The sequence below is a fragment of the Chionomys nivalis genome, chromosome 20 (genome assembly GCF_950005125.1).
Source record: "Chionomys nivalis chromosome 20, mChiNiv1.1, whole genome shotgun sequence".
In the NCBI taxonomy this organism is placed as follows: domain Eukaryota; kingdom Metazoa; phylum Chordata; class Mammalia; order Rodentia; family Cricetidae; genus Chionomys; species Chionomys nivalis.
In genome coordinates this window covers 4,929,054-4,952,481 of record NC_080105.1, presented here as the reverse complement: position 1 = coordinate 4,952,481, position 23,428 = coordinate 4,929,054, and the positions used below count along the sequence as shown (strand labels likewise).

The 23,428-nt window shown below is 52.7% G+C and overlaps 2 protein-coding genes across 5 annotated transcripts; one reads left to right on the top strand and one right to left on the bottom strand.

Annotated features, from left to right (window-relative positions):
• Window positions 1–205: 205 nt before the first annotated feature.
• On the bottom strand, window positions 206–9,823 carry LOC130863080 (BRISC and BRCA1-A complex member 1). Of its 4 annotated transcripts, none has more exons than XM_057752998.1 (9): window positions 9,461–9,823; window positions 6,607–6,955; window positions 5,972–6,030; window positions 4,648–4,768; window positions 4,490–4,568; window positions 2,672–2,696; window positions 2,085–2,214; window positions 1,899–1,985; window positions 206–513 (listed from the first exon to the last, which is right to left on the bottom strand). In XM_057752998.1, the coding sequence occupies exons 2-9, from the start codon at window positions 6,904–6,906 to the stop codon at window positions 313–315; spliced, it is 1,002 nt and encodes a 333-aa protein (XP_057608981.1). In that variant the 5' UTR covers window positions 6,907–6,955; window positions 9,461–9,823; the 3' UTR covers window positions 206–312. The 4 variants fall into 4 exon arrangements, with proteins under 4 accessions (XP_057608981.1, XP_057608980.1, XP_057608983.1 ...); XM_057752997.1 differs by having other exon boundaries at window positions 6,607–6,952; XM_057753000.1 differs by having other exon boundaries at window positions 9,679–9,823.
• Window positions 9,824–11,299: 1,476 nt separating this feature from the next.
• LOC130863079 (harmonin-binding protein USHBP1-like) lies at window positions 11,300–22,558 on the top strand. Its single transcript, XM_057752995.1, has 13 exons — window positions 11,300–11,519; window positions 11,633–11,756; window positions 12,123–12,244; window positions 12,476–12,908; window positions 14,933–15,061; window positions 16,309–16,442; window positions 16,586–16,726; window positions 17,050–17,196; window positions 18,026–18,275; window positions 19,598–19,825; window positions 20,920–21,005; window positions 21,089–21,211; window positions 21,326–22,558. The coding sequence occupies exons 2-13, from the start codon at window positions 11,703–11,705 to the stop codon at window positions 21,501–21,503; spliced, it is 2,025 nt and encodes a 674-aa protein (XP_057608978.1). The 5' UTR covers window positions 11,300–11,519; window positions 11,633–11,702; the 3' UTR covers window positions 21,504–22,558.
• Window positions 22,559–23,428: the final 870 nt, after the last annotated feature.

Here is a 23,428-nt window from a genome sequence, read left to right as displayed (position 1 = left end):
GTCTGGGGTGGGTTCTGTAAGGTGAAGAGGAGGTTGCAAAGTACAGTTAACACCAGTCAGAGGGAGAGAACAGCCCAAGTCACAATGGCATCAGGACACCGAGATGGATCCGGCCGAGCCAGAAGCCATGCCAGACTGTTCAGTTCAGCTCCTGTTTTCTGTTTCGGTGAACCTAAAATGACCAGAAGACAGGCTCAGAAGCCTCAGATTTTTATTCTGGTGACAAACTGGTCCCAGGAAGAATTTACAGCAGACACAGTAGGAGTGGGTGTGGGTGCACCGGGCTCCTGAACGGTGGAGAAATGCCACGGGTCACACGGTGGCTTCGCCCTCACCAGCCTCCTCATCCTCCAGCAGGCTATAGCTCGCATGGGTCTGGCAAGGCCTCTGAAGTGGATGGGCCAGCAGCTTGGCCATGCAATTGTGTAGCTCGAGGGCCGGCCCAGCCAGTGCCACCTCATACTTGTAGCTGGTGCCCTTGGTGTCCAGGCTGCCCATGAAGGAGAATACATCCTGCAGGGGCCAAGGAGAGGCTGTTCAGGGTTGGCATTAGCCCTCAGAGGCCCTCCCTGCCCCTGGAGGCCGTCCTAGAAGAAGGGGCATCTAGAGTGGGTCCTGAGGGGTGAAGAGGAGTTGGTCAGGCCAGAAACTACTAATGCAGTCAGCAAACATTGGCTGGCACCCACCAAGCAGCCACGACCTGGGCACCCTAGAAGCCCAAAGTGCTGGCGAGAGGGGTCTTGGTGAGTAAAATATCTGCCAGGTAAGTGCTCCCACACACACACACACACAGTTACGTGGACAGCTGAACGCAGCAGGACATGACCTTCATCCCAGTGCTCTCCCTTGCAAGGCGGCTGCCTTGGCAACCAGAGACTCTGATCCAAACCAGAGGGGAAGGCGTGGGAGGGCCCACAGCAGCACCTGCCACCCGCATTTCCTAGTCCCTCAAACAAGGCCTCACTCTGTAGTCCAGAGTTTTCTCTGAGATAAACATTCTACCCTGCAGGGAAGCTCCTTAGGCAGGAAGGCAAACAACTCCAAACAGCTTCAGGAAGTCCCTGAAACTGAGCAGATTCACTAGGGCCCTCCCTGCTGGGGTAAGGAGCTCCTCAGCTGCCTGGAGAGGTTTAGACCAGAGTTATGTGGACAGGATACTCTCCAGCCTGCAGGCTGTGCAGTGTGCTCCAGGCTCCCAGTCTGTGAGTTGTCAGTCCTGCTGTGTGGGCTTTGGTGATGTAGCTGTCATTTCTGCTCCTGTAGGTGACCCCTCACCCTATTCCTGTAAGCAACCCCAGTAAGTTCACTGGTTCATCAAGCTGGACGTCGTGGTGTCCATTGTACTTTGGTGTGCTGTGGGCTCCTCTCAGGGGTGAGTGCTGTGTCTGTCCAGGAAATGTCTTGTCACACAACATCCCTATCATGTCACAACCCCTGCCTCAGCCTTTCAGGTGCCTCACGCACAGGTGTGCATGGGTGTGTGGGTACATGTGTGAGAATGTGCAGGCATATAGAGGTCGGGATATAACCCCTGGGAGTCAGTGCTCCCACCATGCTGGTCCCAGGACTGAGTGCGAGTCCTCGTGCTTGCCTGCAGGCGCCTTACCTACCCCACCTTGCAGTCTGTAAACTGAAACTCACAGGTATTAGAAACCGCTCACAGGGCAAGTCCGAGCATAAGAACGGTAAGGCCTGGAGAAGTTGGGAGGGGAGGGCGCTGCGGGCAGACAGTGCAGCAGGGTAGAGTCAGGAGGAGGTGCGAGGAATGGTGTGGCTGGCTGCTAAGGCCACAGCCTCCCAAGTCAGTCACCACCAACTCAAAGTGGAATGTAGGGAGCAGCTGTTAAATGACTGCCGGGGCAGGTCCAGGTCAGACTCCACTGTGATGTCTCTCTCACCTTCCACCTCCTCTCGTCTTCCTTCTCCTCGGTGCCATTGTGGATGCAGACGATGTCGAAGAAGAAGTAGGGACACTGGAGCATCTTCTGCAGTGAATGAGACCAGGATGGGGTGCACTCCAGCCTGTGGTCCCAGGAGGTCCCCTTTGGTGTCTAACCACTGCCCTCCCTTCCCTCCAGGCTTACCTTCATGGGCTCAGTCAGGGAGAACTGGGGCTGGCAGGGAGGGCGGCTGTAGACCAGGATGGTGCGCACGACGTAGGGGGGCGGGATGGTTTGCACATTCTCTGTGACTGGCAGCTCAGTCTTCTGCTGGCTACAGAGGGAGAGGGGGGAGAGCTGGGTCCTCAGCCGCCTACAAGCCGTGGCCGGAACCCCACCTATCACAGCTGAATCCCACAGCCACGATCCTAGCAGTCCTGCATGTTAAAGCCAGGGCCAGAGAGACAGCGCCGGGGCTAGAGGCACCTGCAGTCAGGGCCACACGTGGAAGCAGAGAAGGATTCTCACAAGTTCCCCCGACCCACACAGCTACCGTGGAACATGTGCTTGCACACAAAATAAATACATAATGAAACCCGTATGACTTCTTTAAAAGCCTTAATAAATTCAAGCCCCACCGCTGGACACAGGATCTTGTCCCAGGCTGCCCCTCACCCCCCACATACACACACACACACACACATACACACACACACACACACTGGGCAACCTCAACTCTGCGCCTGGCTGGGGAAGGAACCAAGGCATCCCCACTCTGGGTGACCACTCACATGAGACTGAAGAGACCGTCTAGATCTGAAGAAACGCTAAGGACGAGGTGCCAGCTCGGAGGCAGGGGCCTTTTCTGACCTGGATCCTGGGAGATGACGGGAACCTCTGGTGCCAGGCAGTGTGACCCCTGGAGTAGCTGTGTGACCCCTGGGGTAGGCAGTGTGACCCCTGGGGTAGCTGTGTGACCCCTGGGGTAGCTGTGTGACCCCTGGGGTAGCTGTGTGACCCCTGGGGTAGCTGTGTGACCCCTGGAGTAGGCAGTGTGACCCCTGGGGTAGGCAGTGTGACCCCTGGGGTAGCTGTGTGACCCCTGGGGTAGCTGTGTGACCCCTGGGGTAGCTGTGTGACCCCTGGAGTAGGCAGTGTGACCCCTGGGGTAGCTGTGTGACCCCTGGGGTAGCTGTGTGACCCCTGGGGTAGCTGTGTGACCCCTACGTAGGCTGTGTGACCCCTGGGGTAGCTGTGTGACCCCTGGAGTAGGCAGTGTGACCCCTGGGGTAGCTGTGTGACCCCTGGGGTAGCTGTGTGACCCCTGGAGTAGGCAGTGTGACCCCTGGAGTAGCTGTGTGACCCCTACGGAGGCTGTGTGACCCCTGGGGTAGGCAGTGTGACCCCTGGGGTAGGCGTATATTCCCACCAGCACAGCACCTCTCTAAGCCCGCTGCCTCTCACTCATCATAAAGTGGGTGGTAGCCTTAACCCCCTGCACACCCTCCAGGGCTCCCCTCTCCTGCCACATCTACTGCATCCTCAATTCTGGGGGAGCCACCAGGTGAATGACAGGGTTGTGACTTTCTAGGTAACTGAATGCCAGCCCTGCTGCAGTGGATGTCCCCTGGAGTCAGGCTCGCTGACACCCACCCCTCCACCACTCTGGGCGGCCTGGGTTTTCAGTGGCTGTGGGTCTGGATCACTGTGGATTAACAGCCAGCTTTCTGTCAATGCTTTTTTTTGAGGGAAGGGGTTCATTTTGTGGTTTTGAAACAGAGTCTAGATATTTGTTGGTAAGGCTGGCCTCTAACTAGGAATCCTCCTGCCTCAGCTTCTGAGTGCTAGGTTGACTCTCCTGCACCCCAACACCTGGCTGCATGTTGGGTCTTGTATGTAACTTCTATAATATCATACATGGAATATTCATTCTATTTGTGATTTCACTGAGCAAAACCCCTGAGCTTTGCTGGGGCTGGGATTCAGGTGCAGTGCCTGCAGCTCAGTGGGTGAAGTGCCTGTAGCAGCTCAGCAGTCATGTGGCTGAGGGTTCCTCTCCAGCACACTGTCATCCCAGCGCTCGGGAGGTGGAAGCAGGCGAATCAGGAGCTGAAGGCCATCCTTAGCTACACGGTGAATTCAATGCTAAGCTGGGCTACATGAGAAAGTCTCAAAAATATATTGATAAATTTGATGTGAAGTAGTGGCACACACCTTTAAGCCCAGCATTCAAGAGGCAGATACAGGTGGATCTCTTGAGTTTGAGGTCAACCTGATCTACAGAGTGAGTTCCAGGACAGCCGGGACTACATAATGAGACCCTGTCTTAATAAACAAATATGTAAAAATAAAGAATTAGGGGCATGGTTCTGAATCATTGTCGTTCTACTCTCAGGATGCTGAGGCAGGAGATCACGGATTCAGCCTGGGCTACACAGCAAGGCCCTGTGTCCAAGCCCAGCAACTATAGAAAAGTACTGACTTCAGAGTCTGGAATGCTTTGGGTTCTGGTGCTCAACCTAGGCTGTGTGTTGGGGGAGCCCACAACACCACTGAGCTCCCACGGCGGCGGCAGCGCTATCTGGGGGCCGGGACTATGACAAGGATACTGAACGTGGAGCAGGATGCCGTCTCCAGGTCGTACAGGCAGCTGCAGAGCTCGCGGGGGTCAGAGGTCAGTCCAGACAGCTGCGGGGAAGGCAGAGCCTCAGCACTGGGGCTCCCGGACCCGAGGTCTCCCAGAGTCCTGGTCAGCCCCGAGCCTCACCCAAGTGGGGTCGTCATTCACCACGACCAGTGCAAACTCGTGGCTCTTGTCAATCTTGTGCTTCGTACGCACGAACATCTCCACCATCTTCTGAGACACGTTCAGGGCGTTTGTCCGGGAGCTGGGAGAGGCGGGGTGACAGCGGCAGGGTTAGTCTTGGTTGTCAACTCAACTGCATCTGGAATTAACTAAAACCCAAGGGGCTGGGCATGGCTGAGAGGAATTCTGTCCTTTTTTCTCTTTTTTCTTTTCTTGGTTTTTCAGGACAGGGTTCCTCTGTGTAACAGCCCTGGCTGTCCTGGAGCTTACTATGTAGACCAGGCTGGCCTCGATATCTCAGAAATTCACCTGCTTCTGCCTCCCAGGTGCTGGGATTGTAGGTGTGCACCACCGCTGCCTGGCTGAGGCACTCTTTTCTTAATTAAATCATTTGAAGTGGGAAAACCCGCTTCTAACAGATCTCCCACTTCTCATACACAGCTTCCGAAGTGGAAAGGGCCACCTTCAACCTGCGCCATGCCCTCTGCTGCTGGCAGCCTATGTAAATGACAGGGACGAAGGGACACTTGGCTTTGCCTGCTTGCTCTGGCTCTCACTAGCAAGTCCATTCCTTCACTGTCATTAGGGCCTGCTTCTTCAGGACTGCAGCATATACCGGAGACCAGCTGAGACACCCAGCCTCATGCACTGAACAACTTTTCCCTTAGCAGACTGCCATTGTTGGAGTAGCTGGGCCACAGCCTGAGTCACTCTAATAATCGCCTTTATAAATGTATTTATCTATATATATAATTGCGTATGTATACACATTCATTCATCAGCTTTGTTCTTCTAGAGCACCCAGACCAATATACCAAGTTAGCCTCTAACTCACCATAGAGTGCAGGCTAGCCTCAAACTCACCATAGAGTGCAGGCTAGCCTCAAGTCTGCTGTGGAACCCAAACTGGCACCCAAATTACTGACTGCCCAAACCTCCTGATTCCTCCATCTCCACCTCCCAGTGCTGAGGTGGCAGGGCTGTGCCACCAGCTCCTGTGGTCTTGTTCTTATCCCATACAGAGCCCTGAGGCCTCTCCAGATGTGACACCTACTACACCTGCCAGGGGCACACAGAACTCACCTGACAGTGGCCTGCCCCATCAACCTGAGCCCCCACCACACACACACGCCAGGATCACTAGGCTCCTAAGAGTGTCACACATATGGACAGAAGCCTAGAAGGCCACAAGCCCTGAAACTGTGTCATGGACACCTAGATCCTACTGGGTAACAAGGTCCCTATGCATTCTGAGCTGCCCATATTCAAGCCCAGTGCCACGTACCCATGAAAGGACTCCAGCTTTGGCACAGACATCTCCTCTGAAAGATCCAAACAGATGATCTGAAACACAAACAGAAGACAGAGTATAGGATGAAACCAGACAGAGCTAAGACAGCTAGGGTGGGACCCAGACATAGTGCTCAAGAGAGGCTGGGGGCGTGGCTCAGGGTGGAGCCCCTGCCTAGAATCCCCAGTGAGGGGTGGGGGCGTGGGTCAGGGATGGAGCTCCCGCCTAGAGTCCCCTAGTGAAGGGCTGTGGGCGTGGCTCAGGGGTGGAGCCCCCGCCTACAATCTCCCAGTGAGGGGCTGGGGGCGTGGCTCAGGGGTGGAGCCCCTGCCTGGAGTCCCCTAGTGAAGGGCTGTGGGCGTGGCTCAGGGGTGGAGCCCCCGCCTACAATCTCCCAGTGAGGGCCTGGGGGTGTGGCTCAGGGATGGAGCTCCTGCTTAGGACCCCCCAGTGAGGGGGCTGGGGACATATGTGGAGGTCCAGGTGCCACACATAAAAATATGTTTAGATCACCAAGTGTGTGGTGCTCCTGGAACCCACAGGAAAATGAGGCAGCAATTTAGAGACTCTCACAAGGCAGGAGTGGCCTGTCTGAGGACCCCATCCCTTCATCTCCGACCAAGACATACCACCTTCTCTGGACAGTTGACCCGTGGTGTTCGAATCTGGACCTCAGGTGCTGGTGCTGGTACCTGCCAGGGCTTGGGCCCGGCTCCTGGGACACTGGCTGCTCCATCATCTGCACTGGCCGCCTCACCCTCGCCCTCGCTGCGGCTGCCCACGTTGGTCTGGGCTCCCAGAGCCCGGTCCTCGGCCCCCTCAGGGTTGGAGCGAGTATGAGGCCTGGGCTCGGGTGTCGGCTCCTCCCCTTCCTCCTCCTCCTCTTCTTCCTCCTCCTCAGTGGGGCTGTTGGCCTCAGCCACCTCCATGGCTCCCGGGTGCTTGGATGGAGAGGGGATAGCGGAAGCCAGGGTCCTGCTTTAAGAGTTTTTGAAAGCAACTGGTTACTAAAGCCAGAAGCTGAGCTATGAGCCCCTTGCTGCGTGGGAATCTCATTGCAGAACGGCTCCCTCATGAGTGAGGCCAAGACAGATTCAATGCAATGCCCATTAAAATCCCAGCAAAATTCTTCACAGACCTCGAAAGAACAGTACTCAACTTCATATGGAAAAGCAAAAATCCCAGGATAGCCAAAACAATCTTGTACAATAAAAGAACTTCTGGAGGCATCACAATACCTGGCTTCAAACTCTACTACAGAGCTACAGTACTGAAAACTGCCTGGTATTGGCATAAAAACAGACAGGAGGATCAATGGAACCAAATAGAAGACCCGGATATCAATCCACACATCTTCGAACACCTGATTTTTGACAAGGAAGCAAAAACATATCAAATGGAAAAAAAGAAAGCATATTTAACAAGTGGTACTGGCATAACTGAATATCAACATGTAGAAGAATGAAAATAGATCCATATCTATCACCATGCACAAAACTAGAGTCTAAATGGATCAAAGACCTCAACATAAAGCCAGCCGCACTGAACCTTGTAGAAGAGAAAGTGGGAAGTACACTCGAATGCACTGGCACAGGAGACCACTTCCTAAATAGGACCCCAGCAGCACAGACACGGAGAGAAACAATTAATAGATGGGACCTCCTGAAACTGAAAAGCTTCTGTAAAGCAAAGGACACGGCCAATAAGACAAAACGACAGCCTACAGAATAGGAAAAGATCTTCATTAACCCCACATCAGACACAGGTCTGTTCTCCAAAATATACAAAGAACTCAAGAAATTGGACACCAAAAGAACACATAATCCATTAAAAAAAAATGGAGTACAGACCTAAACAGAGAACTCTCAACAGAGGAATCTAAAATGGCTGAAAGACACTTAAGGAAATGTTCAACATCCTTAGTCATCAGAGAAATGCAAATCAAAACAACTCTGAAATTCCATCTCACACCTGTAAGAATGGTCAAGATCCAAAACACAGATGACAGCTCATGCTGGAGAGGTTGTGGGGAAAAGGGAACACTTCTGCATTGCTGGTGGGAATGCAAGCTGGTACAGGCTCTTTGGATGTCAGTGTGGTGATTTCTTTTTTTTTTTTTTTTTTTTTTTTTTTTTGGTTTTTCGAGACAGGGTTTCTCTGTGGCTTCGGAGCCTGTCCTGGAACTAGCTCTGTAGACCAGGATGGTCTCGAACTCACAGAGATCCGCCTGCCTCTGCCTCCCAAGTGCTGGTATTAAAGGTGTGCGCCACCATCGCCCGGCTAGTGTGGTGATTTCTCAGAGAATTAGGAAACAACCTTCCCCAAGACCCAGTAATACCACTTTTGTGTATATATCCAAAGGATGCTCAATTATGCCACAAGGACATGTGCTCAACTATGTTCATAGCAGCTTTGTTTGTCACACCCAGAACCTGGAAAGAACCTAAATGTCCCTTGATCGAAGAATGGATAAGGAAAATGTGGTACATTTACACAATGGAGTACTACACAGCAGAAAAAAATAACAACAGCTTGAATTTTGCAGGAAAATGGATGGAGCTAGAAAACATTATTTTGAGTGAGGTAACCCAGACACAGAAAGACAACTATCACATGTAGTCATTCATAGGTGGTTTTTAAATATAAAGCAAAGAAAGCCATCCTACAAACCACAATCCCAGAGAACTTAGACAACAATGAGGACGCTAAGAGAGACTTACATAGATCTAATCTACATGGGAAGTAGAAAGTATAAAAAGACAAGATCTCCTGAGTAAATTGGGAGCATGGGGACCTTGGGGGAGGGTCAAAAGAGGGAGGGGAGAGACAGGGAGGAAAGCAGAGAAAAATGTAGAGCTCAATAAATAAAAGAGTGAGGCCAGGAACCACCCACAGGAGAAGTAAATAACAGCTTTTTCATTTGCCTTCTTTTTTGTTTGTGACACAGTTTCGTGTAGCCCAGGCTGGCCGCTAACTCACATACATAACATACATGGCTTAGAGTGACCTGGTAACCCTGGCCCTCGGCATCCACCTTCTGCATGTTGAGATTGCAGCACCCGGTTTATGTGGTGCCCAGGGCCTCATGCGTGCTGGGTAAGCACTCCACCCAGAGCCACAGCACTCCATCAAATGAACTGTGCCCCAATCTTAGCTTTACACCTCTTGTAACAGGGCAAACACTGTCTCTGCCCTTCACTGGGCCAATAAACACAGCTGCCTGGTCACCGGCAATACTCAGAGATGGGTATTTGACTCAGTAAGGCCTTCAGTGGCTCCCACACTTGAGAGTTCCAAGAGACAGAAAAGGAAAAGAGACCTAATGGGTTTGCCAAGCTGAGAACATACAGTTGAAGGCTTTTCATGCCCCCTTTTCCCCCTGGGGCGGCGCCTACGCGAAGAGACGCCTGGCTGACCGCCTAAGCCACGTCTGGGCGCCTGGATCCAGCTGTGCCTGAAGCCTTTCCTGGGCGCCCCACTTGCCTTGCTGGCTTTGGCGAGCTTGTGTCTGGGTTTCTGTCGCCCGAGGCTACAGCGCGTGAGTGACTGGATCGTGCACGAGAGCTTGGCGCGGACTCGGGTGGTCAGGTCTGTGGGAGGCAGACGCCCATCCAAGTCGCCTACCGCGCAATAGATGCACGTTTCTTGCGATGTCTCCGACTCGGGACTCCACAGACCCCAGCTCCTCAAGCAGAACGAACCTAGAGCTGCAGCAAGCCGGATCGAAGTTTGATCACAGCGACACAAAGCTCGCGCGCGGTCACACAGCCAGGTTTCACTCTGCAGCCTAGGTACCGCAGCCAGTCAGTCACAGGGTTCTAGATAGCCGCCATCTTCCTGACCGGAAGTTTGTGCGGAGTTGCGGTGACGCCTTCTGGGAAATGTAGTTCCAGGAACCTCAGGACCTGGACGCTGATAGGCTGAGGCGATCCCGGAGATATAAATTAGAATATAACCGGCAGGAGTGGGACTGAGATAGGGTACTATTGGGAATGGGTGTGGTCCAGAGTTGACTTAAGCAAGATTGGGGGGAGCTTGTAGTTCTGGATTCAGCAGACAACAGTTGTCAAAGATGCTGCTGTGATAGGGCAGGAAACTGACCTGGGTGGGGCTGATTGATGATTGACAGGATAGGGTTTGGCTTGGGTTTGCCAAAGGCTCTCTCAACTATTTATTTCTGCTTGTTTGTTTGTTTATTTATCTATATCTATCCACCTATTTATTGATCGATTTTTTTTTTTGAGGCAGGGCTTCTCTGTCTTAGCTGTTCTGGAACTCTCTTTGTAGACCAGGCTGATCTTGAACTCCCAAGTGCTTTCTGGCCCCTAAGTGCTGGTATTAAAGGCGAGTGCCACCACCGCCCGGCTTATTTTTGTTCTTATTTTACATATGTTGACACTCATCCAATACTATCGCGATGGGGGCTGATAGTGCACACCTGTCATTCCAGCACCCCAGAGGTCAGAAGATGAAGATCGGGTGCTCAAGTTATCGCGCACTATACGAGACTCTTCTAAAAACCAAAATGGAAAGAAAAAGTAAAAAGAAAAGCCAGCAGACACACTGTGGACAGGCTCAATGTCCCACCGGAGCCTTCTGACGCAGACAAGTAGGGCTCTGTGGGAAGAGCAGACCTTCTTGTTGAAGAGAAACATTGTAGCGTGGTGAACAGAGGCAGGCACCCCAATCCCGAAGACCTGACTATCCCGGGGACCTGCATGGTGGAAGGAGAAGAGCATGCAGCTTACCCACCACAAACACAAATGAAAAAAGCAAAGGAATGAAAGACATAATTTTATTTCAATGCTGGAGCCCACTCCTACAGGGTTTTTGTTTTAGAAACACATAAAAATAATAATAAGCCGGGCGGTGGTGGCGCACGCCTTTAATCCCAGCACTCGGGAGGCAGAGGCAGGCGGATCTCTGTGAGTTCAAGACCAGCCTGGTCTACAAGAGCTAGTTCCAGGACAGGCTCCAAAACCACAGAGAAACCCTATCTCAAAAAACCAAAAATAAAATAAAATAAATAAAAATAATAATAATAAAAAGATATTACAGTGGAGTAAGCCCTGCTGAACATGGGAACACAGAAAACCTGAGGAAATGGAGGGACCAAAGGTTTGGAATACGGGGGTAGCTGTTATCTTGGAGTGGGACAAGAGTCCCCTACCCCACCCTGTCCCCGTTCTGTAGGAAGCTGACATCCTGGAGAAGGAAACAAGACAATAACTGTCCACGTGACCAGGGCAGGGGCCTTCCTGTTTCTCAGCCCGTACCAGACCAGCCTTGGCCAGTGCAGCCTCATAGCCAGGGTGACCTGAGATGCGCCCAGGGGCTCAGGCCTTTCCCAGGGTGCCCTGGAGCAGAGCGGAGGGTGGACACACACACACACACACACACACACACACGAGAGGGAGTTTGGTGCTAGGAGAGTCCTGGGAAGAAAACAGATTCTTGGGATCCCTATCCCACGCCTCCATAGGGGAGAGGGGGCACAGATAAGAGCGATGCCTTCAGGCAGCTGAGAGAAAAGGATTGTCAGGTAGAGAAGAGGGCGAGAGGTTGGGGCAAATGGACAAGAGTGGGTGCCATCAGGTGAGGCAGTCAAATATTCAAATGTGTTCAATCGATGCAGTTGACCCAAAACTCCTACAGGGGGGAAACCCAGGATCCAGGCCGACAAAGGGAATCTGAGAGCAGGCCGTGATCAGGGGTGGAAGAAGCCATGAGTGCCCGGGCCACACGGCCCCGAAGTCGCCGAGGGAGGCATCCTCCACCCGTAAGTGTGCTCCTCTTCCTGCTGTGCCCAATTCCATGGATCCCGGAGCCCAGGAGTGAGCCTGCTTCACTCAGAACCTACAGTGGTGGCGAGCAGTCATTCTTAGGGGGAGTTGGACCTGACAGCAGAGAGCCTGCAGAATGGGGTGTCATTTATAGGGAGAGCTGGACCCAGTGGCTGAGAGCCTGCGGGATGGGGTGTCATTCTCAGGGGGAGCTGGACCTGATGGCTGAGAGCCTTCGGGATGGGGTGTCATTTGCAGGGGGAGCTGGACCTGACGGCTGAGAGCCTTCGGGATGGGGTGTCATTTGCAGGGGGAGCTGGACCCAGTGGCTGAGAACATGCAGGATGGGGTGTCATTTGCAGGGGGAGCTGGACCCAGTGGCTGAGAGTTCAGAGGAGGCAGAGACCACCAGTGGGAGATTCGAGGCCAAACTCGAGCTGCTTCCGGAACTCCTTAGTCCTGACCTGCAGAGACCCGGGAGCCGGTAGGATGAATTTAGTGCTTCTATTCCAGCAGGTGGCCCTCACAGAGCTGCCGCCCCCCACACATCTGCCTTAGCTTCCTCTTGCCTCCTCTCCTCCATGCTCTCCCTTCCCTTCCCTTTCCTCCTCAGCCGCGCAGCTCACTGCCTGCTCACCCTTCCCAGGGACTCTGAGATCTAGCCCCAAAGCCCCTGCTGAGCCTCAGGTGGTTGGGGTCCCGGTTGTCTTCACAGGCCTGAGGATGATTATTGTGTGGGATCCCATGGGGCCCTAGCCTTGAAGCCAGAAGAAGGGTGCAAGGCTGAGGTGGAAAGCCCCCTGAGCCCGCAGGCAGCCACCCCGGATACTGGCCCTGCTGAGACATCAGTAGCCAGCGTGTTCCAGACCCTGCAGAGCAGGCTGAGCTCCCTTGAGGCCACCGTGGCCGCCTGGCGCCACTACTCCCTAAGCTTTGCAAGGCCAGCGGAAGGAGAAGACAGTGGCCAGGGGACACCTGGGTCCTTTGGTGGTCAGGAAGAAGCCGGGTCTGGACAGCAGGAGGCAGCTCGCCTCATAGAGAGGAACGCCTGGCTGCGGCTGGCCCTGGGCAGCCGGGAGGAGGAGTTGGTTTGCGCTCAAGCTTCCCTGAAGGATGCCCAGGCAGAGAAGGAGACCCTGCAGAGACAGGTGAGCATCTGACTGGGGACAGGCAGATCCTGCCTCCCGAACACATTTGTTCAGTCAACAAACCGATGTGGAGCGATGAAAACCATGCCAGAGAAGGGACCAAGGAAGACAGCAAAGTAAAAGAGGGGTCTCGAGGCCCAGACTGAAGGTCAGAAGGAAGCCAGGCAGGGTGCACCCCATGATCTCAGCGCTCTAGAAGCTGAGGAGAGACAATCTCAAGTGAAAGACTGCTCAGCCACAACCAAGGTCAAATTCTCCGGTGTAGATTGAGTTGAAGGCCAGCCTGCTTATTTGTTTGTTTTTTTTTTAAGGTTCTGAGTACCTTGGCGATAGAGGCCTTGCCTGAAGAGTAAGAGGACCTGGGTACTGCACATACACACACACACACACACACACACACACACACACCACCGAATAATCCTGTTTTAGGGTTTCTATTTGTGATAAAACACCACAACTAAAAGCAACTGGGGAGGAAGAGGTTTGTTGTTGTTGTTGTTCTCATCTTAAAACTCTGAGGGAAGCCGGAGTGGGAGCTCAAGGCAGGGAGCTGGAGGCAGGAGCTGATGCAGAGGCCATGGAGGGTGCTGCTTCCTGGCTTGCTCAGCCTGCTTTCTTATAGAATCCAGGACCACCAGCCCAGGTATGGCCCCACCCACAGTGAGCTAGGCTCTCCCACCTTAGTCATCAAGGAAATGTCCGCAGGTCTATCTGAGGGAAACATTTTCTCAACTTTTAGTTTCCTCTTCCCAAATGACTGTAGCTGATGTCACAGTGACAGAACCAGCAGATCCTGAGGTCACTGTGGCTGGGATAGAGTCGGGGAGATGGCAGCAAGTGGGGGATCACCACAGTATTCAGGATGTGGCAGTGGAGCAGGATTTACCGCTGTGCTTTGTGTGTGGTGGGACCGCAGAGGGTTCTGTGTCCCGAGGGGAACTGGACCTGCTGCAGGTGCTCCCTTGCGCCATCTGCTGACTGTGGGAGGAACAGTCTGGTGGTAGACCACGCCCCTGATGGTGGGGGTGGGGTGACAGCAGAGAAGTGGTGGAGGGGACCGGAAACGGGCAGATGGTGGGAAATGTCAAACCCATCTATAGTGGAACAAGCCTGCAATGCTAAGAACTTCAGAGGCTGAGACAGGAGAATCACAATTTAACAGTAGCTTGGACAAGATAAGCAAACATTGTCTCAAAAGAGAAGGAAAACAGACTGGACGGGCGCAAAGCCCTGCCTAGACTCCTCCGCTCTTAGTTTGCTGAGACTCCTCTCACCAACACAGAAATGAAATTCTCCTTCCACAGTGTGGTGGTGCACACTTGAAATTCCAGCTGCACGCGGGGTGCACGCCTTTAATCCCAGCAATGGGGAGGCAGAGGCAGGTGGATCTCTGTGAGTTCAAGGCCAGCCTGGCCTTCAAGAACTAGTTCCAGGACAGGCTCCAAAGCTACAGAGAAACCCTGTCTCGAAAAAACAAAGAAGCAGAAAAAAGAAAAAGAAAAAAAAAAAAAAGAAAGAAGAGAGAGAGAGAGAGAGAGAGAGAGAGAGAGAGAGAGAGAGAGAGAGAAATTTAAGCTACATGGGACACTGAGGCAGAAGGGTGGCTTGAGTTGGGGAGATCCAGACATCACAGAGAAACACTGAGTCTCTTAAAAATTTAGAAAGGAAAAAAGAGCAGTGGCTGCTTTTCCAGAGGATCCAGGTTCAGGTCCCAGAACCCACTTGACAGCTCACAACTGCCTGTATCTCCAGTTCCCAGCAACCCAACACCCTCACACAGACATGCATGCAGGCAAACACTGATGTACATAAAATAATAAAAATAAATAAATCCTAAAAAAAGTGGAGCTGTCCCTCCCTCCCCCACCCCCTGCTAGTAGCTGCAGTCCCCAGGTTGGGGGGGTAAGTGTTGAGTGGCAGTTGGGGACCTGTCTCAGGTCATATGGACAGGGCTTGGCTGGGTTCCTGCTGCTGACAGAACTGTCTGTAGGTGAAGCCACAGTCTGATCCTCCATCACTGGCAGGTGCAGGAACTGGAGGATTCCCTGATGCAGCTGGAGGCTTCCCTGCCCACCCCCCTCCTCAGAGCAGGGTGTACAAACAGCAGCAACTCCAGCAGTTCTGGGGCAGAAGGGCAGCCCTGGGCACCTCAGGTGAGTCTGAAGTCTGTGAAGTCTTCAGAGTCTAGGTGGTAATGTCCTCTGCTTTTCCAGTGTCGGGTAAGCTTCAATGTGCGCTTTATGGCTTCCCTGGTGGTGTGTGACAAAACTTTTCCTGGGGAGATACTGTACACATCAACTCATCCCAGGTAGGGACCCATGACACACGAGAGTACAGACACCACCAAACTCCAACTTAGTCCATCAATGAGTTTACATATAGGATCATGAGTGAGGGGTTACATACATGAGCAGAAATGACTCAAAGACAGCTGCATCACCAAAGCCCACACCAGCATGGCTGACAGCTCACAAAGCTGAGAGCCTGGAGCGCAATTCACAGCCTGAAGGCAGCTCAGCACATTGGAGAGTGTCCCATCCAAGTGACTCTGGTCTAAACCTTTTCTGGCATCTGGTCTGATCTCTAGTCATCATTGCAACTATAATCAGCTGGTCTCAGAAGAACTTTTCTTACCCCAACAGGGAGGATCCTACTGAATCTGCTCAGTTTCAGGGACTTCCTGAAGCTGTTTCGAGTTGTTTACTTCCCTGCTTAAGGAGTTTAGAATGTTTCTATCTCAGAGAAAATTGTTAATACAACACATAGTATCTGAAAAATCCTAAACAGGGCCTGGAGATATGATTCATTGGTTAGGGGTGCTAGTTGTTTTCACAGAGAACCAAGTCCAGTGCCCAGCACCCACATCTCACAAAGATCTGTAACTCTAGTTCCAGGGATCTGATACCCTCTTCAGAGCTCCACAGGCACATGGTAGACAGACAGACTTGCAGACAAACATCCATACACTTAAAATTAAAGTAAAAAAGAAGAAGCTTAAATCACTAATTTTCTGCTTAGGGGCCTGAGACAAAAGGATCATGACCAATAACTGTAGAGAGACCCTGTCTCCAGATAAAACAATAAGCATTGGTGAGATAGCTCAGCTGGAAAGAGTACCTGCTGCCAAGTCTGATGAGCTGGATTCAATTCCTGGAACTCCCTGAGTAGAAACAGAGAACTGGCTTCCACAGTTGTCCTTGGACATTGATTCATGTATCATGGCACACACATGCATACATCCCACATATGTGCACTCACATACACGTAAGACACAAACCAAAGCTGAAGTTGTGTCTCAGTGATGCAGCAGGTATATAGCATGTTCCAAGGCCCTGGTTCTACCCCCCAGCCCTGCCAAAACAGAGGATGATGAGTAAATCAAGTCATGTCCTCCTGGCAGGACTCCCCCTTGGCTCACCCTCTTCTCCAACGCCTCCGGAGTGACTCCAGCACCCACATCTTTGGGTGCCTTTCCACACAGCCTTCAGCCCCTGAGATGCACCTCATGGAGGACCAGATAAGGCAGCTCCAAGGGTGAGTGACTTGAGTCACAGCTGCTGAGCTTTTAAGGGCACCATGCCTCCTGCCCCTGGGTTGTGAGAGATGGAGGGGAGGAAACTGGGCTCTGGCTGATTGGGGCCTCATTCATCTTCACTGTTGCTCTTCTTTGGAGGCAGAAGCATTGAGAAGTTGAAGTGCTTCAACCGCCTCCTGCTGGCTGTGCTCCAGGGTCACAAGGGCCGCTGTGAGAGCCTTAGTATGCAGCTGGGCCAGCGGGAGGCTGAGACCACAGCCCTGTGCCTGGCCCTGCAATACAGGTCTGTGCCTACTGCCAATGACGGTGGTGGCTGGGAGTGGGGCGGGGCTGCATCCCAAGATGAACCTATGTAAAGAGGGACATAGGGCCTTCAGAAGGCACAGGGCCGTACCATGAGGTCTTGTTCTGACCCATAAAGTATGTAGGGTGGGGGCTGTCTTTTAGTGGTTTGTGGTATTTATATTTGAGACGGGGTCTCACTGTATAGCCCAGGTTGGCCTGGAACTTGCTATGTAGCCCAGGCTGGCTCTGAATCCATAGAGCTCTGCCTACCTCTTACTGGGCTGGGACTGAGTGCTGAAACACTCAGATCCTGTCCCACAGCGAGGATTGTGAGGAGGCATATGGAGTGCTGCTCACTCTGAGGACTGCTGGAGCTACCAAGAGTGACCTGCAGGCTGCAGAGATAGAGGCATCTAGGCTGCTGGTGGAGAAGGAAGCTGCTATGGATGGAGAGATACCTTGGCCCAGGTACCCTCAGGAAGCACGAGAGCTGTGCTGACCCATGGGGTGCATGTCCCAGAGCCTGCTGCATACGGGGCTGTAATGTCCCTGTCATGGGGCCTGACTGGAATAGGCCACTCAATGACACCAGGTGTGGCGACACAAACCTTTGATCCCAGCACTCAGGAGGCAGAGTTTGAGGAGCTCAATGTCAGCCTGGTCTACATAGCAAGTTCTAGGCCATACTGGTCTACACAGTGAGATTCTGTCTCAAATAAATAAATACAACACCAAACATACAAGCAAATCACCACATAGTCTCACATAGATGCATAGACCCTGGTTTCAACCTCTAAAGCTGGAGGGAAAAATCAGTGAAAAGAAAAATTATTAAATTTTGGATCTTGACTTCAGAAGTGTCAATCCATCATGGCAACAGGAAGCAGAGAGCAGGAAGTGCCCAGGCATGGTGTAGCCCTAAAGCAAGGAGGCACTGTAAAGCCCTGTGGGGGCCTGGCAGGGTGAGCAATGCCCTTTATTCTGCCGTCTGTCGCGGTACCTGTGAACTCACTGCTGAGAGCGTCTCAGCTGTCCGTGCAGCCTCAGTGTCCAGTACGGACTGTGCATACCACATAATTACATACAAACTCCCCTGGTGGTCTACCTACCATCTAGGTTCCACCACCTTGCTATGTATCTGACCCTCCTGCCTCCACCTCCTGAGAGCTGGGATGGAGCCGCATGCATGCTGGGCAAGCTCTCTGTGGACTGAGCCCGAGTAGCTGCCATATTATCTGCTGGAAGACTGCCCCATGGGGACAGTTATGTAGCAAGATCTCCCTCCTGTCTCCTGTAGCCCTGAGGGCAGCAGTGTGGACAAGCCTACACCACAGGAACTGGCTGCTCAGCTCCATGGCTATATCCAGCATCTCCGGGAACACTGGGCTCTGGTGAAGATCCCCCCGGCACTCAGCCCTGACACCACACCCTGGCCCACTATGCCCCACGCAGAAGCAACAGTGCAGGCCATTCTGGAAATACAACCTGGCCCAGCCCTACCTCGGATAGAGAAGTCTCAGATCCAGCAGGACCTGGTGGCTGCTCGGGTAGGAATGTGTTGACAATGTCACAACACACTCTTGATGGTGTCAGTGGAGAACAGAGGCAAGCAGGGTTTCCCTTGGATGGCTGTCCCACCCGGTCCTGTAGTCATTCAGTCCCAAAGAAACACGGAGGCTTATATTAATTATAAACTGTTTGGCCTTTTAGCTCAAGTTAATTATTAACTAGCTCTTACAATTTAAATTAACCCATAATTCCTGTCTATGTTTAGACACGTGGTTTGGTACCTTTTATCAGTGAGGCATTCTCATCTTGCTTCCTCTGAGTCTGGCTGATGACTGACTCTCTGCCTTCCCTCTTCCCAGAATTCTCCTAGTCTGGTTGCCCTGCCTCTACTTCCTGCCTGGCTACTGGTCAATCAGCATTCTATTAAACCAATATGAGTGACAGATCTTTACAGTGTACAAAAGCATTATCCCACAGCAATAGGCAGTTGGCTTCTTATATGAAGAATTAGAGTTGAGGAGGTTTTTGTTTGTTTGTTTGTTTGTTTGTTTGTTTTTTCCAAGACAGGTTTTTCTGTAGCTTTTGAGCCTGTCCTGGAACTCACTCTATAGACCAGGCTGGACTCAAACTCACAGAGATCCTTCTCCCTCTGCCTCCCAAGCGCTGGAGTTGAGGTTTGAGAGATGCATAGGAGTTTCTCCTCCTGATTAGGTTTTCCTTAAGATTCTGTAAGTTGCTGGGCGGTGGTGGCGCACGCCTTTAATCGCAGCACTCGGGAGGCAGAGGCAGGCGGATCTCTGGGAGTTCGAGGCCAGCCTGGTCTACAAGAGCTAGTTCCAGGACAGGCTCCAAAGCTACAGAGAAACCCTGTCTCAAAAAACAACAAACAAACAAACAAAAAAAAAAACAACAAAAAAGATTCTGTAAGTTACCTTTGTGTTGCTATGATGAAATCCCTGGCAGGAACAATTCCAGCAGAAGGTCTGTTCAGTGTGACTGGCAGTGACAGGGTGCAGTCCATCAACAAGCTGTGACTGCGAGAGCCTGAGGCAGCTGGTCACATTGCTTCAGTCTGCTCTGCACTTAGGAGGCGAGAGAAATGCATGCAACCCAGGACCCCACCCCCACCCACTACTCTAACTTAGCTACTTCTTCCCAGGTGTGTCCGCAGGGTTGGGGTGATTTTAGATCCCATCAAGTTGACAACCAAGATCAGCCACTGCAAGAGGAGTTCCCAACATCCTCTTCCCAGGGCAATGAGTTCCTGGGCCTGGGGGCAGGGTGGCTCCGTAGTACAGCACTTGCCTAGCACAAATGAAAACCTCTTTGCTCTCCGACTCCTGACTCTTGGCGCCTGCAGGACAGTCTGGTGGACTTGGTGCTGCGGCTGCAGCTGTCCCGGCGAGAGAAGCGCGGGCTGGAGCTGCGGGAGTCGGCGCTGAGGGCCCAGGGCCCCGCCCACCTGCTGCTACTGCAGCAGCTTCGCTGGGAGCGGACTCACCTGGCTGGAGAAGGCAGCAGAGGCAGCAGCGAGGACCCGAGCAGCGAAGAGGAGGACGACCAGGAGGTTGGACAGCAACACTACCAGGTACTGTGCCCACCGTCGGGGCGCCTCTGAGCATCCTTCTGCCCAAAGAACAAGCGGTAAAGGCACTTACTGCCGACCCCAGGTCAGTTCCCAGGGGTGCAGGTCTAAGTATTAAAAATGGGGGCGGGGGAGCGGATGGAGCGGTGGCTCAGTAGTTAAGAGCTCGGGCTGCTTTTGCGGAGGACCCAGGCTGGAGTTCAGCACTCACACGGTGTTCACAACCGTCTGTAACTCTAGATCCAGAGGGTCCAACCTGTTCTGGACTTTGGGTACATGCTACACAGACATAGGCTTGTAAACACCCATACACAGAAAATGAAAATCAATGAAACTTTTTAAATAACAACAAATAATTAGAAATCAGGAGAGAGGGACTACTGAAAATCTTGGGGTGCCTCAGCAGAGCTGGGAATCAGGGTCCCTTTGTGCGTTCTTAGCTCCATTAAAAAAGTAATTTAAGAATGTAGCTAAAAGAAACTCAATTTATTAGAATTTGAAAGGAAAACCCCAGGGCAGGCAAGCTCCCTGAAGGGAGGAGGGGGTGGTCCGAGGAGCTTTAGTCCTTGGTGAGGAATCTGAGTCACTTAGGGTCTTAAAGTGCAGTGAGGTTCTGACAGTATCCAAAGGAAAGGAAAACATCCTGAGTCATCCTCGCAAGGGGGAGCCCCAGACCTCATGGAGATGCTGGCACATGTGTCCCATCCTCTTCACTTGGGCCCACACAGTGGGAAGAGGACGCTACCCATGAGTTGTCTTCTGACCTCCACATGCACACTGTGGCACATGTATGCATGCACATACAACATTAGTAAATAAATGCAGTAAATAGTGTAATAATAAAAATCAATCTGGCCAGGTGTGGTGGCGCACGCCTTTAATCCTAGCCTTTGGGAGGCAGAGGCAGGCAGGTCTCCATGAGTTCAAGGCCAGCCTGGTCTGCAAATCCAGTTCTAGGACAGCCAGGGCAACACAGAGAAACACTGGCTTAAAGAGAACAAAACAAAGCCCTGACTGGGAGCAGGGCGCCTTCGATGTCCAGCCTGGGCTAAACACAGCATACACATTGTCTCTTCTCTCCTCTCCACTTCCCTTAGGGCCCTTCTGCCCTCCCCGGTGGCCAGATGGGCAGAGCATGGGATTCTGAGACCTTATCCCAGGAACTGTCGGCATCCCTCGCCCGGTGTGTGTCAGGGGTAAGCGGGCGTGTCGGGAGGAGAGCAAGAGGGTTGGGAGTGACTGGGGTGGTCTCTATCACCCTTGCAGGACAGCGGGCCTTCGGGCACAGCTGCGATCCCTGCGGCAGCAGCTGGAACAGGTGGCTCAGAAGGGCCGGACCAGACGTGCTCAAAGTGCAGAGCTGAACCGAGAGCTGTGCAAGGCTCACAGGTGGGTCTCAGAAGCAACCCCTCTTCTCAGAAAGGCAGCAGCAAGCCCACAGCCTCTGCCTTTAGTTTAGACAGGCCTGTGAATCATAGCCAGGAATCTCCCCTCCCCCGGCAGCTCCCTGGTCTTGGCCTTCAGAGGAGCCCACCAGAAGCAGGAAGAACAGCGCCGGAAGTTGGAGCAGCAGATTGCTCAGATGCAGGCCCAGCAGGCAGAGGAGCTGAAGATGCTGGCAGCCACCGCCAGAGTCCTGGAGAAGCCCGGGACTCCACAGCCAGGCCAGACTTTCCTGTAGGACCCAGACCAAAGTTGCATGTAACATGCAGCTGTGGCAGCCATGTCATAGAATGTCTTGTCATGGGCTGCAGAGATGGCTCAGCGGTTCTTGCAGAGGACCTGGGTTTAGTTCCCACTCTCCACAGCCAGTACCTGTAATGTCAAGGAGGAGGATCTGTCGCCCTCTTCTGAACGCTACAGGCTCTACAGTAATGCGCACATACACACTGTTAATGAGTAAAGCGACCTGTTGTGACATCATACCATCTGTCCTTTGTCCCTGTGGCCAGACCACCTTCCGAGTAGGTGCTGAGTTTCCCAAAGGAGGACAGAGATGGGAAGCGTTCAGGTTAGAGGTGTTCCCAGGTGTGCTGGGGAAGAGGACTCCCAGACTGCTTTGGGACTGCATTTAGAGGATGAAAAGGGTGGAATGGTTGCTCATAAGTAGCTCATGTGCTTGAAGCCCTCAGAGTTGCCTCTGCCTGCCCATCCCACCAGCACTGGGTTCTGTCCGCAGCACCGCACAAAGGGAAGTCTGCCCCTGCCTGTAATGCCGGCACTCGGGTTCACGGCTTTCCTCGACTACAGCCCAGACTACGTGAGACAGCATCTAATGATGATGGTGATGAAGAATGAACAAGGAGCTAGAGAGGTAGCTCACTGTTGCACTTGCTGTTCTTACAGAGGACCTTGGTTCCATTCCCAAGTATAGTGGCCCACAACTGTTCATAACTTCAGTTCCTGGGGATCCAACGCCCTTATCTGGTCTCTGTGAGCATCAGGCACACACATGGTACACACACACAAATGCAAGAAATCACACATTCATCTAAATATTAAAAAAATGATGAATGAGGGACTGGAGCGATGGCTCAGAGGTTAAGAGCACCGACTGTTCTTTCAGAGTCCTGAGTTCAATTTCCAGCAAACACACGGTGGCTCACAACTGTCTATAGTGAGATCTGGCGCCCTCTTCTGGTCTGCGGGGACACATGCAGGCAGAACGCTGTATATATAATAAATGAATAAATGTTTTAAGGGGTCCTAATGAATGAATAAGTAAATAAAACTAAAAATGGGACGAGAGGTGGCTTACTGGGTAACGGTGATTGCTGCTGAGATGACAGTTTGAGCTCAGTTCCCAGAGCCCACACAGGTGAACTGGAGAGCGGACCCACAAAGTTGTCCTCTGATCGCACAAGAAGAACCCGGAGAGTTGGCTCAGCAGTTAAGAGCACTTACTGCTCGCTCTCTCTCTCTCTCTCTCTCTCTCTCTCTCTCTCTCTCTCTCTCTCTCTCTCTCTCTCTCTCTCTCTCTCTCGACAGGGTTTCTCTGTGTAGCTTTGGTGCCTGTCCTGGAACTAACTCACAGATCCCCCTGCCTCTGCCTCCTGAGTGCTAGCATTAAAGGCGTGCGCCACCACTGCACGGCTCACTCACTACTCTTTCAGGGAACTAGAGTGTGGTTCCCAGAACCCACGTCTGGTGGCACCTCTGACCTCCTAGGGCGTCTACACACAGACTGAGTGCGGACACTTGTGGCTCGGCGACATTGCCACCCTGGACTTGTGCGGAGAGGAGGTCAGGGCTTCTGGAAGGGAGACTGTCTTATGTGTGTGATAGCAGCTGACTGAGTGGCAGCAGACCGGCCACCGCCCTCGCTGTGGGGGCTGGGATGGGGTCCAGCTGTCCCCTCCAGCCTGAAATCCTAGAGCAGGATTAGTCTGGGGGTGGGCCCTGCAAGCCACACCTGTGCAGGTGTGCTGACCAGCTGTCTGCCCTCAGGGGACAGCTCCAGTGCCCCAGGGCCGCGAGCCGAGACTGAAGCAGTCACTGGGGCTGGGACCTGTGTTTGTGCCACTCTCCCACTCCTGGTGTGAGTGGGTGTGGGGAGGTGTGGGGGTGTGGGGGTGTCCTTCTTTCACTCCCCTCCCCTCCCTACAA

Coding starts and splice junctions, on each gene's coding strand:
- LOC130863079 (XM_057752995.1), top strand. CDS start 11,703: ATGAGTGCCCGGGCCACACGGCCCCGAAGTCGCCGAGGGAGGCATCCT. Junction 11,757..12,122: donor GAGGGAGGCATCCTCCACCC/GTAAGTGTGCTC, acceptor TGTCATTTGCAG/GGGGAGCTGGACCCAGTGGC. Junction 16,443..16,585: donor CAGATAAGGCAGCTCCAAGG/GTGAGTGACTTG, acceptor CTTTGGAGGCAG/AAGCATTGAGAAGTTGAAGT.
- LOC130863080 (XM_057752998.1), bottom strand. CDS start 6,906: ATGGAGGTGGCTGAGGCCAACAGCCCCACTGAGGAGGAGGAAGAAGAG. Junction 2,697..4,489: donor GGCATCCTGCTCCACGTTCA/GTATCCTTGTCA, acceptor GCGTTTCTTCAG/ATCTAGACGGTCTCTTCAGT. Junction 1,986..2,084: donor CCCTGACTGAGCCCATGAAG/GTAAGCCTGGAG, acceptor CATTCACTGCAG/AAGATGCTCCAGTGTCCCTA.